Source organism: Uloborus diversus, chromosome 1, assembly GCF_026930045.1.
Source record: "Uloborus diversus isolate 005 chromosome 1, Udiv.v.3.1, whole genome shotgun sequence".
Classification (NCBI taxonomy): domain Eukaryota; kingdom Metazoa; phylum Arthropoda; class Arachnida; order Araneae; family Uloboridae; genus Uloborus; species Uloborus diversus.
Genome location: NC_072731.1, coordinates 228,026,652 through 228,043,684, shown reverse-complemented (window position 1 = coordinate 228,043,684; position 17,033 = coordinate 228,026,652). Strand labels below are relative to the sequence as shown.

At 34.9% G+C, this 17,033-nt stretch overlaps 1 protein-coding gene across 1 annotated transcript in view; it reads left to right on the top strand.

Annotated features, from left to right (window-relative positions):
* Positions 1-554: 554 nt before the first annotated feature.
* LOC129219074 (sodium- and chloride-dependent glycine transporter 1-like) overlaps positions 555-17,033 on the top strand; it is a 53,194-nt gene continuing 36,715 nt past the window's right edge. The window contains exons 1-2 of the mRNA XM_054853395.1: positions 555-617; positions 12,408-12,583. Of these exons, the coding sequence (XP_054709370.1) occupies positions 12,412-12,583 (172 nt within the window). The 5' untranslated portion in view covers positions 555-617; positions 12,408-12,411. The remainder of the gene's footprint in view (positions 618-12,407; positions 12,584-17,033) is intronic.

Below are 17,033 nucleotides of genomic sequence, written 5' to 3'. Positions count from 1 at the left end.
TGAATCGTCAAACAAACTTTGCCAAATAAGGAAATTTTTGGAAGGTCACAGTGACCTCCCGTCACGTCCTATCGGGGAGCGCCTGCACATGTGGAACGTCACGCCCTAATTGTTGGAAATAAGTAATTAATATCTGATTAAATTATTCCTGACAGAATTATTCCATCTCACGTGTCAACCAAGTCAAAACTAATTCTCACAACTTGACAATCCAGTCGCATGCCCTAAAAGCGTTGATCTCGGCGTTCATCCACACCCAAATAGCACGTGAGCACGACCCATTGTCACGTGCCCGGTCTAGGCGGAAACTTTTTGAAGGAAAAAAAATAATTAGGCATTTTTTTTCTAAGATTGTTATTTCTTTTTTGCCAGTTGAGGGGGGTCTGCCCTCATTCCCGGAGCAAGAAGAGAGGCAAAAAAAAAAAAAGAAGCAAGGGTGTTTCCGCGACCTTTGCCGATGAGGCAGGAATTTTCCGTTTCGTTGCTTCGAGTTTCAGTTTCTCTGATCGAGGGTTTATTCAATGTTGCATACTTCCGACGAAGATGGTGTTTTTCTTGGGGGAGGTCTTCACTCGTACAAGGGCGCAAAGAGGTGTGAAGAGCGTTTCCGGGTCGTGGTATGTTTGAAATTTCCTTTCCCCCCATATTCTGATTTAAAGAATTAATTCATCAAATATGTGATTCCATTTATTATAATGATGTTGATTATTAGTTAATCAATTATGTTAAATAAAATATTTAAAGGTTATGTAAGCATATTGGATGATATTGAAGGACTTGGTCAGCGGCAGATTTATCATACCGCATAAGTAGCATACTCAACACTTCATTCTTCAATACACATTCAACGCTCATACGAATTCTGGAATGCTGCATTGAGTTAGAAAAATGGAATATCTATCAACATTTTTCTACGAATGTTGTTTTACAAGAATGTTGTTACTTCGAAAGTAGCTATAAAGTTATTAATGATTCAGACAAATTCCTATAAAATGTTCATCAAATAAGTCATAGAAAACAATTTCACTAAAACTATTTTTCGTTATTTTGAGATTTAGAATTTTCTTCTCGTTCAGGTTCATTCATTTGTCAAGTTTAAAATATAAATACTTATCGTATTTACTTATTATATTTACTTATGTACCAAGCATTGTAGGTGTAGTGCGGCTCAAAAACGTTGGGCTATGACCTTGAGAATGTTTGCCTCTTTGTGGGGAGCTCAGTGAAAGTGGGACGTGTTTTGGCGAGGATTTTAGTTTGCGAAACTATTACGAAAGCAGCAAAACTCAACTCAGCGCCAATTACCCTTCTCTCTTACCCCAAAAAGAAGTAAACTTTGTCAAAATCAGGGTTCAACTTATCAGAGCCACTTTATATGTGTCAGATACTGTCGCGGATACAAGGGGAGTTTAATGGGGGTCATGACCCCCCCCCCCCCCTTAAACCGTCAACAACAGTATCCTTCCACACTTTGCATACAAAATGTGAACGATTACAGCATATTTTCAATTCATTAATTATTTTTGAAAGTAAATATTTGAACTACTACTTCGTTCTATTGCTTATGATATTAATTTGTAACGTTTATCTCCAATTAGGTGCTATATTCCTGGCCTGCTTTTTATTGACTCCCAAGCAGTTTCAGAAATTTTTCGTACCTAAAACTATAGTTCAGTCATGGGGGGGGGGGGTCATTCTTCTATATTGCCCCCGCCCCCCAAATATTTTTCTGTATTCTCCCCTGGCCAGACATTTGTAAATTCAAATTCTGCTTTGATTCTAGTGAGTATCGTTGGGGATCACAGATCAATTCTGTCATGTAACGCTGAAACTGTACACTGATACACACTGAAACAGGAAATCCTGCTACTTGGTCACACGGCAGCATTAAATGTGAAGGCTTTTAATGTACAGGCATTAAATGTACAAGCGAAATGACCACTGACTAGTTCCCAGATCGTAACAGAGCATAACCGTGATCTTGAAAAACTGCTGAACTTCACTAAGCTAAAATGTTTGCCAAGATTAAAATTAGTTCTGTTTGTTAAAAGTTCAAAAAAAAAAAAAAAAAAAAAAAAAAAACGAGATTTACTGTTGTTAATGAACAAAAAAGTACGACATTGGTGATGTACTGGATTAAAAAATAAAAAACTTTATTTCATGCCATTCCAATCCAAGTCCAGATATTTTTGAAGAGCTTGTAAAAGTAGAGTAAAAAGGATCCGTGTCCGCAACTATCAGGAATGAAGACGACGGGAATGCATAATATATTAGGGCGGGGTACGATAATGGAACTCTTTTCCCATTGATTATGGGTCAAGATCACTCCTAATGATACTCTGTGAGTGCACGTGACCACCCGGCGTTGCAGAACTGCCTCCGGTTGCACGCAATTCGTGGCAAGGTTAGCGCAGGTGCTCATCTGGAAATTGACAAGAAAACGCTTCATTTCGTCAGTTGGTGCGATAGGCTTTCCCCGCTCGTTAAAAAATTCCAGTTTTGGGGCAATCAAAATTGCTCTCACTTTTTGACGTTTCATCCTTTTTCTTTACTAATAATAAAGCTGAAAGTCTACCTGGATCTCTGTCTGTCTGGATCTCTCTCTCTCTCTCTCTCTCTGTTAGGATCTCTGTGACGCGCATAGCGACTAGACCGTTAGGCCGATTTTCATGAAATTTGGCACAAAGTTAGTTTGTAGCATGGGGGTGCGCACCACAAAGCGATTTTTCCAAAATTCGATTTTGTTCTTTTTCTGTTACAATGTTAAGAAAATTTTAGATTTCCTCCGATATCCACGATCCGATCCGGATTTCAATTTCCTCCGATAAATTGAATGGAGGAAAGCCTTCGAAAAATAAGAATTTTACGTCGAAATCTTAAGTGTCATAATCAATAGTTTTCAATTGATATCTCCGCTAATTATTATCGTAGCCAAACATAAAGACGGGAAAATTATGAATCCATCAATACCTGGTTCGATGGTCAGTTCACTGTCGTTCGGGAGAAGAAACTTGGACATAGATACATAGGTACATACGTTCAGTTTGTAGTTATATAAGATGATAGACCAGGCGAATATTGGGAGTAATCGAAAGCACAATTCTATTTCCTGTTCCCAAAACTAAAAACAACAATGAAAGGAGCTTTTTACGATGATGTTCCAAGCAGAGTGACAGGTGCAGAAGAACATTCCCAAAACCAAATTTAAAAAGTCTGAGGATAAATTGTTTGATCGTTCAAAACGGTGTATTGAGTTAAATGGATCCTATTTTGAATACATGTTAGCTTTAAAACACATTAAAATCCTTATTTCATTCTATCACTAAAAAATTCGGTTATTTTTACATTACTTTTCTTTTTTAATATTTGTATTCATTTTGGCTTCCTCGTCCATCCAATTTGCTACTCTCATGGTAAACAAACGAAACAATGCTTCACAAAAGTAGGTTCTGCATAAAATATTAAATTGCACGCACCAGACACTCATTTTATGATAGCTACTAGTGTCACCCCCACGGCTTTGCCCGTAGTAGAAAATTAAAAGGTTTTTGGTTCGCCTGTATATTTACAAATAATGTATGATGAATTTCTCGCTAATTGGCTTGCCCATGTTACGGTTCCACGTTGTGATAACTTGGTAATTTACTCATCCATCTTATGATAATTTTGCTCGGGAAAATGTTCCTAAAGTTGGAATAGAAAAGAAAAAAATTGAATTTTCGAAAAATCGCTTCGAGGTGCACACCCCCATGCTACAAACTAATTCTGTGCCAAATTTCATGAAAATCGGCCGAATGGTCTAGGCGCTATGCGCGCCACAGAGATCCTGACAGACAGAGAGAGATCCGGACAGAGAGATATCCAAACAGAGAGTCTTTCCGCTTTATTATTAGTAAAGTTTACTAAGTCTGCAATGTTCCTTTCCCGATAATATCATGCAGTTATTTTTGACTACAATGCCAAATATTTTTCGTTGTGGCGAAAAACGCTTTCATTGTAGTATTCGATTTCGCTCATTCTGTCTGGACAGCTTTTCGAAATCAAATTCACTGCAACTGATGGTTCCGTTGCATCACAAATAGAACTCTTCTCTCATCTTCGTCAAGCATAAAAGCCACACCTGACTGCGGATACAAACAGTGATGTCAGAAACTGTTAGTTTAACCTCGATTAATAAAGTGTGATGTAATGGAGGAAATCCTTGTGGCTTACGATCGTTCGTATGTCAATGAATATTTCAAGCAAACATGCAAAGTCCCTTTTTTCTGAAACAGATCGAGCAAAAGTATCAATCAAGATAAAAAAAAAAAGTGGATGCCATTTTGCAACCATTTGAAAATTTTTGGATGTGTTTATTAAAATACATTAGAAATCCTATATTATTTTTTCAAAAGACGCGATGGCTTAAATTTTTGTGAAGAAATTTTTTTTCTTTAAAAGTACTCGAGTTACATGTCAAATTAAAGCGCTTGCAATTTTCTGCAATATTCGCTATCAACCCACAACTCTGTAGCTCCCACAGAATTTGAGTTACAACATTTTGAAGCACTGCCGACAAATTAAAAAATGCTTTATGACGAATTTCGAAAATTAGTTATTCATCAGTTAAAGTATTGATAAGCAAAGAGCTGTAAGTGGACGTTTTAAAGTTTTGATATAGCACCTGTATACCAGGGCTACTACAACTATCTCTTGCCACAAAATAGATGGATGGCTCTCCTACCATTTGTACTGATTATCTCCGAATTTTTAATTTTGGAATTTACCTCCAGCTTCTCACTGCCTCAATTATGAGAATTTTATTTCCCCCCGCTTTCCTCTGAAGCACCACGTCGACCGGCCGCTCCCGATGCTGCTCCTCTAGCGAGCACCGTCTCCAGGCTAAGTCCATATCCTACACACACACACACACACACACACACACACACACACACACACACACACACACGTCGCATACATATACTCACGCACGCCGACATACACACACAAGAACGCCTACAAACACACGATCGCCTACACACACACACGAACGCCTACACACACGCGCGTACATACACACACGCGCGCACATACACACACAAACGCGCGCGTACATAAACATGCACATGCTACACAAAAACATACACGCCTACCTACATACACGCACACACACGCTCTTGATTGAGACAAACATAATTTAAATTTAAAATCCCAAAAATCCTTTGTTTTTTAACACGCTTTTATTAGCTTCACCTGTACGTATGTATGTATGTATCTTGTAACGGAATCTTGCAGCTCAAATTTCGCCCACTTCCTGCGATCGGATTCTTTTGAAATTTGGCACGCGACCTCAGACCCGATGACAATGCAATATTGTATAATCAAATTAATTAATTAACTCTTTTAATTGTTAGTTTCCTCCAATTTTATTCAATATTTTGGCATAAATCCAACAATGTGAAAAAGGAAAAATTTTAAAAAATACATTAAAAAATCATCGCAAAAATTATTTAAAAATAGCTACAAAAACCTTTAATTTTTCTTCATCAGACAAAATTTGTTTCAATGTTCCAAGGTAATTAGAACATGAAATATAATTGTTTTTAACTAATTTCATGCCAAAATTTAGGTGAGCCTTCAATTGGAAATTCATTGCTGATCAGACCATTGTTGAACAAAACTTTTATTCAAATGCATCTCAAATTTTCAAAGTAATATAAATATGATTTCCTCAAACATACATCGATGACTCACAGTAGCTTCCCATCGGGATGCCCTTGTCTTTAAGATATTACCTCGCACTCGTTTTATAAGTAATTTCGTCGCCTGATAATTCTCCAACATAAGACTAAAAAACAGAAAAATAAAATAATAGTTTAAAAAACTAAAAAAACACGCTTTCGTAGCAAAATAAACTAAAAAGTGAAAAATAATCTTTGGATGATAGTAGTTGACCAATCACTTAATTTTAATGTAATACAAAAAAGCGTGGGGGGCTTCTTATCAGTTGTCTTGAATTTCTTTCATTTGTTGTCCAAGCAAAAATGTAAATAGACAGCACACCACGCTTTTTTGTATGACATTAAAATTCAGTGATTGGTCAACGACTATCATCCAAAGATTATTTTTAACTTTTTAGTTCATTTTGCTACGAAAGCGTGTTTTTTTAGTTTTTTAAACTATTATTTTATTTTGAGCAATCACGATTGCTTTTTGTCCTTACTTGGCCATCCTTGAAGTTACGCAGATTTTTCAGCTTGGACCAGGGGCCTCTGCAGCACCACCGCCCACCATCCTCTCCAGGCGCGACTCTTCTGGTCCTGAGCACTGTCCCCTGGAATCCGCTTCTCCTGGTCGGTGGCGTCCATGTCCTACACACACACCTTTACACATATACATACACGCCTACGTGCACACACACACACACAGGTCTACGCATACAAACATATAGGTCTACGCACACACACACACAAAACTATACACACGTAAGCGCTCAGGAGGAGGGGCAGGCTTTGGGGGATAGGAGCCGTTTCAAGAAACAATAACTCCAATGAGTAGGGTCCTGTAGCAACTCGTGATAGCAAAAAACATAATTTGAATTCAAAATATCAGAAATCAATTTTTTTTTTTTTTTTTAAGTTATGCATATATAAATATAAGATGTCAAAGAGATATTTCTGCAAGTCTCATGAAAATCTGAGATGTTCAAGTCTAGATTTTCTTTTTGGTTGATATGACATGAAATGACTCATACGCGATAGTTAGTTTTCTGAGTACATTAGTTTTTCTGTGAGGTTGGAAGTCATCTTGATCTACGACTGACACTCATGTGTCACAATAGTTTCTTTTCAGTCAGCAGAAGTTTAAGATAGGCGAGTACCCTAATTTTTTAAAAAGAGTTTATTTTGAGAAATTTTGAGAGTCCCAATGTTCTTCTTTCCAAATCTGCAAATATTTCGTAAATCGATGAACTATTGAGAAAACTAGAAGAAAATTAATGAACCCAAATGAACTGCTTTTGTAACTAAAATTTATTTTTTCTTTCTTGATTTTCTCATAACCACGTTTTTAAAGATTTTGTTTGCACCAACAGCTCTATTAAAAAAAAGTATTATTTCGATGCATTTGAAACTTAGTAATTGAGTATATTACTGTGATATAAACCTGTAGAAGCTAATGTACATGCAATATGTGGTTTTGAAATTATGATCAATTAAACTTAGGGGGCAAAAACGTTTTTGGGGTGATAATTTATAAACATTTACCCATGGCAATTATTTCCAACATGGAGGTTAATAACAGTCTATGGTGTCTAACGAAGAGTTAGACACAAAAGGTTTTTTAAATTATGAAAAAGTGATGAGTGCACTGGCAATAAATATTGAAGAAAAAAAAAGGGTATTCGTCTACCTTAAAAGGGAAGGCAATCAAAATAGTAATGTTCCGGAATTCGAAAAACTTTGAACTTTGGACACACACACACATGCCTAAGTTCCTCGAACTCCGAATTTCATACTGTATTAAGTATCCTTGAAAGTTCTGCTACCCGCCATGGAGTTTTTAAAAATTACATTTATTGCAAGTACTGTTGATGAGTATCAATAACTTCAGTTCACCACTGAATGATGTTGTTCTTTATATCAATTCGTTAAGATTCATCATCAGTGCCTGAAGCATTTTAGAAAAAAAGCGTTACTGACTGAAAATGAATGTTTTAATTTGCCAATCACATTAATGATTAACAGGACAAAAAGAAAGAGAAAAAAGAAACTATTATGTGCGCAGCCAAGCGTCGGGAAGTAGAAAAGAAATTGACATGCGGGTTTAATATTCACATTACATCAACTCTAACAGTTTTTACGTCACCGATTTCTTGGTGGTATTTGAACAGCTGTTGAGCTTTTGTTCCAACTGACATTGGTTGGAATTCGTCTAGGTTTTATTGCGAAAAATTGCCTGTTATACATCAGCTGTTGCTCATTATAAATCATAGTCACTACGCATATAAGCTTATGTTTGTACTGTTTAGTTTTGTGCGATTAAAATTAATACGAAAAAAAGAATTTCTTGTATCATTTGCCACCAAAATAAAGGTTGTTTTGTTTATTTTTAATTTATATTATTTGTTTTCAAAAGTCATGCATTCTTGCAGATTGTTTGGTTAAGAAAAGATGCTATCGCTCCATAATTTTTGTAAAAACAGTAAAACCTGTCAATCCAAAGTTTTGTTGAGTTAAAAAAAAAATGAAAATCGAAAGATATTTAAATGCATAGGAATCAGCAGGAAAAACAATCTAATAAATGCACAACATAGCACTATATTATAAATACCTGTTTCAGGGGGTTAAAAGAACGCCTTTTTCAATGCAGAAAAGTGTGAGCTACCATATGTTAAGTTTTCCAAGAAAAGCAAAGAATTAGAACAATAGTCTGTAAACTGTTGCTAATTTAAGCATTTATTACGTTATTTTTGTCACTCTTACTTTGCACAACGGTATTTATTTATTTCTTATTTTGGTACCTTCAGAATGAATTTTCAAACAACTGATTGATTAACACAAAATAAGTTTTTAAACGTGATTCAGTAAAAGTTTTTTTTTTAATCTCAAATGTTTTTTTTTTCTTTTTTAACTGCATGATGTGTTTTGAGAGTTTGGTTTTCAACTAACAGTTTTCTCTGCTGTTTCTTTTAACTGTACTTTTAGATATCTTTGAAGTTACAAGTTTTCAACGCATTCGTTTAAATGTTGATTTCAGCTCAATGAACTATCCGAAATCTGTATTTGGGATGCATCTAATGCAAATTGATTCGAGATATAATCCAACAGTTGTCTTGTTTTTTAATTCCAAAAATTTTTCTTTAAACTTTTCTCTCAAAAATCCATAAAAGGTATTTTCCTGCCCTGTTGAGAGCTCAGCATTCACTCCCATACAGGACAACATATCTTATCAATATTTTACATAAAATTATTTTAGTTTTAATGCCGATGTATTTCGATTTTAATTTATTTTTGATGCTATAAAAGCACCTATACAAATTCAGAAGAACATTCCCAAACCAGAATTTAAAAAGTCTGTGGATAAATTTTTTGACCGTTCAAATCGATGTATTGAGTTATCTCCTATTTTGAATAAATATTAGCTTTAAAACACATTAAAATCCTTATTTCATCATATCACTAAAATACAGTAGAACCTCTCAATAAGGGACACTAAGGGGACCGGAAATTTTGTTCCTTAAATAGAGGTGCCCCTTCTTCGGAGGTATATGAAACGATGCACGCAGTATATTTACTCAGTCCAGTTTCGTACTGAACATACACTATTAGCATTTAAGATGAAATTCTAAGAATGATTTATACTAATTGAAATTTAAAAGTAATTAAGTTTAAAATGTTATTATTTTAATAATTGAAATTAATTTAAAAAAAAACTGATGAAAATTCTTCCCGACAAAACGAGAACTTATATCCCCTGCAAGAACTGCACCGATGCCCAACTGACTCCGGATCACATTCTTGAGTGCCCGGCCCTTATCCCACATGTTCTGCAGCTGGGTATGGTGCCACTGGCTTCAGAACTTCGAGAGGTCCTCTACAGCACAGATGCGTTGCAGCTAGCGGGCGCGGTCTTGAAGACACACGGAGCCATTTAATTGTCCATGGACACGACAAAAAAATAAATAAATAAATAAATAAATAAATAAAAATAAAAAAATTGGCAACGGTATAGTTTTGTAATATACATGAATTATTTTGAAGTAATTTCATAGCTGAACATGACTGTATATGAACTTAATTGATTTCATGGAATTTAAAATTTAATATGATATAAATTTCAATCAGTGTTCACATTTCAAGCTTTTTACACGAAGCTATTCATGAGCCGTTGATTATCCTTAGACTGTTAGCCTACTTGAAAAAAATACTAAGAGGATAAAACATGCATGCAAAATTTTTTAACACTTTCACAATACATCATATTTGTAAACGTCAATGTCAAACTTTCATCGGCTGAATTTTAGATTCTTAAATTCTAGTCAATTCAATACTTTATATGATGCATTTATTTATTAATTGATGTAAGTTTTCTCTGTAACTGTCCCTTAAATAGACTGTCCCTTATTCAGAGGCAAATACATGGAGGTGCCAATTTAAAGGGACAGGGACCAGAAAAAATGTCCCTTAGATGGAGGTGTCCCTTACAGGAGGTACTACTGTATTCGGTTATTTTTAGATTACTGTTTAAAAAGTATTTGTGTTGATTTTGGCTTCCTCATCCATGTAATTTGCTCCTCTCTTGGTAAACAAACAAAACAAAATGCTTAACAAAGGTAGGTTCTACATAAAATATTTAACTGCACGCATCAGACACTCATTTTATAATAGCTATTACAAAGTCTACAATGTTCCTTTCCCGATAATATCATGCAGTTATTTTTGCTATTAGCCATGGCCAGCCTGTTTTTAATTTCAATCTTTAGGTCATTGCAACTTGAGATCATAATGCCCATGTATTTTTAAACTGCTTGACATTCTCAAACGTATAGTAAACTTCAGAGGGGGTATATCTGTATTTTTGTTCGTCGCATCATGAATTTAGTTTTATTTTCATTGATGGTTAGACCCATCTTACCTGCTGCATTCTCAAGTGAGATAAAAGCGTCAACAACGACTTGCGCAGTTCGACCAATAATATCAATGTCACCAGCAAAAGCAAGCAATTGGATTGTTCTTTGTAGAATGGTTCCGCTAGTATTTAATTCTGAGTGTCGATCTACTTTTTCCAGAGCCAAGTTGGACAGGAGGCATGGGAGAGCATCACCTTGTCGCCAACCCCTCTCAGTGTAGAAAGGTTTTGAGAGATGCGACAAAATTTTATATCTACATTTTACCTTTTTAAGAGTCATTCTAGTAAAGTTTCTCGGTTTTGTTAATTCTTCCGTGGCTTCAGGTAGTTTGTCTCTGAAAATGCTGTCATATGTAGCTTTAAAATGTATCGATGTTCTTCTCTTTTGTTTTTTCGGGAATTTGTCTTAATCGAATATATTTGGTATTTTTTCTTTCTGGAAACCACATTGGAAATTGCCAATAACATTGGAGGTGTATGGAAGTAATCGCCGATAAAGAGTGGTGGAGAAGATTTTAAATGCTGTATTCAGTAGGGAGATGCCCCTGTAATTATAACATTCCATTTTGTCTCCTTTTTAAGACAGATAGATCCTTCTTCCCACTCGATGGTGCATTCGTTTCTGCGTCTTTATACAGCAAATAAGTTTTTGGAATTTAGCTTACTTTCATCAATGTTTATGGCTTCAGCTTTCATACCATCTGGTCCAAAAGATTTATTACTGTTTAGTTTTTTGAGTACGGTCTTAAATATTTGCCTATTTTACTCAAATAGACATATTCTATTTGTTTATTTGATCGTCTGTAATATAATGTTTCTGTATCATTAGTTTATATGCTTCATTCTTTCTCTTTCTATCTGTTATCCGTAGACATTCCTCAACAAAACACTGGTTTCTTCTATCTAATTGGTATTTTGGTAATGGCTGGCTTCAATGATAGCTCGTTTTAAATTGTGATAAGCGCTTTCTATAGAAAGCGTTAATTCGGTAATTAAGATCCTGTCATACAGTTTCTTTTTATATTTCTTACGTGTGTGTTTCAAATATTCAATATCAAGCCTTTCATATTCAATATCAATCCTATTCAAAATCTACAAGTTTGAGACCGTTGTCACAAAAATCATCATGCAGATTTTAGTGACATGAACATATTCAGGTTTTCATCATTGCTGATAGTTGGATTGAAATCCGACAGCCAGTGTTCGTCTTGTCGAGACAATCATAGAATTCTTCTTTCTCCTCACCACTCTTGTCCTTGGTGGAGGAATGAGCAGATATGACTTATGTTTTGTGGTTTTCCATTAATGCATAACTTGCAAATTCTTTCATTTACTGGTTTAAATTCAATAACCTTATCCCGAATTCTCTTGCTGACAATAAAACCATAACCAAAGTGATGTATCGTGCTATGGCAGCTGTGATAAATACTGTAGTTTCTATACTTATTGTAGCAATTCCTGAATATATTTCCTTCAAGTCCTGTTTTAGCGACAATAAAACATTTTTCACATCTTCAAAGCCAGAAGAAAGTAGTAGCTAAGAATTATTCTTAATGTTTGTTGCGGTTTTTGAAATTTATAAGTAGAAACGTTACAGAAACTATTATACACACTGTAGCAATTAAACCGTAAAAAGATTTATCCAAAATTTATTACAAGATGCAGATGAAAAAAGTAATTGTTCGCTATCGTATGTTATTACTTGTTAGGTCATGAAATGTTGAAAATGTTGTATACGCAAAGAATTCAAAAAAGGAAAATGTGTGATCATTTTTTAAAGTTACTTTTTTTCTTCACAGCACCATGACTGCAGGTGGCAAGGAGAAGGCGGCACTCGATCCCATCGGAGACGATGACGTGCCAGACCGAGGTCACTGGACGGGGCGTTTCGACTTCATCCTGGCTTGTCTGGGAACTGCGGTCGGATTGGGGAATGTTTGGAGATTCCCGTTTCTCTGCTATAAAAATGGTGGTGGTAAGTCACTTTTTGGAAGAGCAAAAGTTTTTCATTTTTATTCCAGTTAACTGGAGCTGTGACTTTTTGGAGTCATATTCACTAAGCAATACGCACCTTCAGTGAACACCCGAGCCCTGAACCGCCTCCTCACAGTATGGCATTGTGATCAAAAATCCACCAAACTGGCGCATTTCAAAATAGCATCCTCTTCCTTGGCTCAAATTGCGGCAAAATTCCTCAACGTTTTAATACTAGTGCTACAATTGCGAATTTCTCAACCCCTGAAATCCGTCAGAGCTCGGAATAAACCCAGGTCACGATTTCGAAAACTTTCGAAAACTGTCGACTTTCTCCCAGTAAACTGACTTTTCCGGTCACTTTAACCGGAAAAGTCAGTTTACTAGGAGAAAGTCGACAAAAGTTTAAAAAAAAAAAAAAAGTTTTGAGGTTGAAAATTTTGTAATTGCAGCACCAATACCAAAAAAAAAAAAAAAAAAAAAAAAAACCCGCTTTTTGAGCAAGGGTATAGAGGATGCTGTCTTCAAAACTCGTTAGTTTGGTGGATTTTTGGTCGAAATTCTGCGCTGTGTACCGACCAACAAGCAAGAACCCGTTGTGTGTGACAACTAAAATGCGCCCAATATTATTTTTAAAATTAGTTTTATAATTATGAAACTAGGACCATCAAATTCATCTAAATAATATGTAACTACTAACTCCATGTGATTGAATAGGAGATTGAATGCTTAATTCATTGTTGAAGCAATGTATCTTCTGTATGTAAGGGAATGTGGTGCAAAGTGAAATGGTGGAATATTTACTCCGCTTTTAGTGCCACTTACCTAGTAAAATTTTAACTATGTAGTAACATATGAGGCAGTGAGAAGCAAAGGGGTGTAAGTGGACATTTTCAAGTTTTGAGTAAAACGTGTTTAAAGATCAGATCCTAGGTAGGCTTTCATTGATTTTTTTTTCTAAATAATTCTGTATAGCAGCAACTACCAGGGCTACCAGTACCATCTCTTGCCCCAAGACAGAGGAGAGGTTCACCTACCATGCGTACTGGTTATCTCCGATTTTTTTATTTCGCCAATGGCACCCCTTTGCTTCTCACTGCCTCATACGTAGTCTATTCCAAGCAAGAAAAAATTACCTCTGAAAATCAAAACATATAATTATGCAAGCATGATTTAAAAATTGGATGCTCAAATTGTGACATTTTGTAGAGACGTACCGAGTCGCACTTTGGCCGAGTACCGAGTATTTGGCCTTTCACTACTCGGCCGAGTGCCGAGTTACTGAGTACCGAGCACCAATTATGCTTTAAGAAGAACCACCAACACACACGAAGTGAATTTTAAACTCATTAGAATAGTAATATAGACCTCCATGTCCATATAATAGTTTTTAAAACAAAATTCCAGCTGAAATTTAGATTTTGTTTGTGTCAACAATTTTACAAAAAAGTTATTTTTTAAATTAAAAATAAGCAAATAATAAAAAAAAAAGTTATGATTAATCAAGTCAGAATTAAGACAAATTGCATCAATCTATTATATTCTAGTCTGCCGAACATAAATAATTTTTGGAGCAAACAAAACAATGTTAAAAGCACAAATGTGCACTAACACTGCAGACACGTGTTTCTGCGTTTCAAGGAAAGTCTTTTTCAGTGCATAAAATGCGAGCTAATGAATGTAAATCGATCAAAAATTCCGACTTTTGTTGGATGTCTTTAAATCCATAAGCTCATATTTTATGTAATGAAAAAGGCATTCCTTTAACGCCAAAATAGTGTCTACAGTGTTCCTGCACATTTGTGCTTTTAACGTTGTTTTGTTTGCTCTTATATTTTAAGCAAAGGTATTTTTATATTTCTTATAAATAATTTTTGTTTGTGTAGCAAAAATACATTCAATAATATAAAAATTTCATATTTTCTATACTTACCTTTTTTTGTCCCATTTTTAATAAATAAGTTTTATTAACTTGGGGGACATTAAAATGAAGATTTACTCCATTGAAGCATAACAAACTTCATTATTCTCAAAATTTAAATTTGACTTGTAAATTTGAATTTTAAATGATTATAGTATATTATATGCTTGTACTTTTTTTATTAACTGTAAAATCTGTCTTGAACAATATTCAATTTTTTAGAACTACTCGGTATTGGCCGAGTATCTGATCAAAATTTGGGCGAGTACCGAGTACTCGGCAAAGTGGCCGACTAAGCCAAGTACCGAGTAATTACCGAGTACTCGGTACGTCTCTAACATTTTGTTGCAAGTCAAAAACTACTTTGATATTATCAAATGATAAAGTTCTTGTTTTTTCATTTTAAATATTAATTGGGACATTCTATTGTTCGGTGCAGTATTTATTTAGTTAATATTTAACTTATTTGTATTTTTAATATATTTTACAAATAGTAAAGTGCATACGGGACAAAATGGATGTGTCAAAGTGAAATAGTTCATTTCGTTTACTCATTCAATAATTTACTAAATTACTTACGTAATCATTTTATTAGCTAATTTATTATATTTAAGTGAAAATTTTCCACTTTTTTTTAAGCACAATTTTTCAGCCAAAAATAAAAAATAATGTTTCAATTCAAGTTTTATCATAAAATACAATTTCTTTCTTTATTTACTGAAAATTTTCAAAACAAATTTTCAATTTGTTCATTTTGAAAAAGCCCAGTTATCTTAACTATTTCACTTTGCCTCGCATTTCCCTACATATTACTGCACCAGCCGAGTTGCACCTCTGTAAGTTATCCTGGTTTGGTGTTGCAACCATTCTCAGTTATTCTCCCAGTTTCGTTGGTAGGTCCGTGGTGGCCTGATCGGTAAGGCATCGGACTTGTAACCAGGAGGTCCCTGGTTCGATCCTAGTCGGTCTAAGATTCACCTTCTTCCTTAACGGTGACTGGGGGAAGTTAATAAATAATATACTCGTACTAATATAGTAATATACTCGTGATCACAAAGTCCTCCAAGTGAACTTCCGGGGGTGCTGGACCAGGGATTGCTTTGTTTCTGGTCTGGATCAGAAAATCAGAGCTGTCTTCAGAGTCCCATCCAACTGGTTAAACCACAAAATAGTGATATGTACGGGGGACTATGGAGGGAAAAGTTCCGTTGGTAATTTAAAGTAAATAGTCATTTTGTCATAAAACGATACTTCTCTTGCGAAATACGCGAACATTCTTTCGTGTAAATTCTCTAGAACCTCGTACAAAATTATCGGCGTTATCTTTTACTATGGTAGCTTCATCATGTTGCTTACCGTAGCAATAACAATTCAGAATTAAAGGAACAAATGTTTCTTTTTCCGAATAAAATCATCAGGGCTCCCAAATGGTCCGCTTTTCCCGCCAAAGTTCGTTTTTTAGGGTAAAGTCCGCTTTACACCGCTTTTTAACATTTTGGTCCGTTTAGTCCGCTTTTATATTGTTTTTACTCAAAAATCAGATTTTAAAAATTTTCATTACATTAAAAGATACTGTGTGCTGACGTTTGTTACGCCCGAACACGCGGCCGCGGCGCTGTTTTTCTATTGAACCTGACTTTCTGGTATATTTCGCTTCAGATTGACGTCATTACTCCTCCTTCAACCGCTGTAACATGGAAATCTAGCAAATGGAGAGGTTTGGGGGAGGAGTTATGACATCAATCAAAGCATTTTGCTACCGAAATTTCTCAGAAGTTCGTACGCCCTTGAAAAACCTTGAAAAAAATCTAGAATGTTTCATCAGTGCAATTTTCTGAACTTGTGTTGGATATGTAGCATCGCGAAAAATTACATCTTGCGTTTGCGAGTTCAATCTTTTTGCATCTTGTTAATATTTTGATGTTTTCGACAATCAGAAGTTATTTTAACATTCATTAACTTAGATTAGCTTATTTTATGTTTAATTCCAATAGATAATAAACTACTTTTTTTCCGAACCATGGTAACATCAAACTTCCTTGGACTTCGCCGAAAATTGCTTACTGGATTTTGAGATTTCAATCTCTTTGCATCTTGTAAATATTTTGATATTTTTGGCAATCGGAAATTATTTTGACATAACACCTCCTTAGATTAGTTTATTTTTTGGTTAATTTTAATAGACAATTTTTTTATTTTTGAACCATAGTAACACATTGATGTTTATCGCACTTCGCGGAAAGTGCTTGTAGTGTTTGAGATTTCAATCTTTTTGCATCTTGTAAATAATTTGATACTTTTGTCAATCAGAAGTTATTTTGACACACTCCATAATAGATTAGCTTAGTTTTTGTTTAATTTTAATAGATAATAAACTATTTTTTTTTCGAAACCATGGCAACATTGAACTTACTCGCACTTCGCGGAAAATTGCTTGTCGTGTTTGAGATTTCAATCTTTTTGCATCTTGTTAATATTTTGATATTTTTGGCAGTCGGAAGTTATTTTGACATACACCACCATAGGTAAG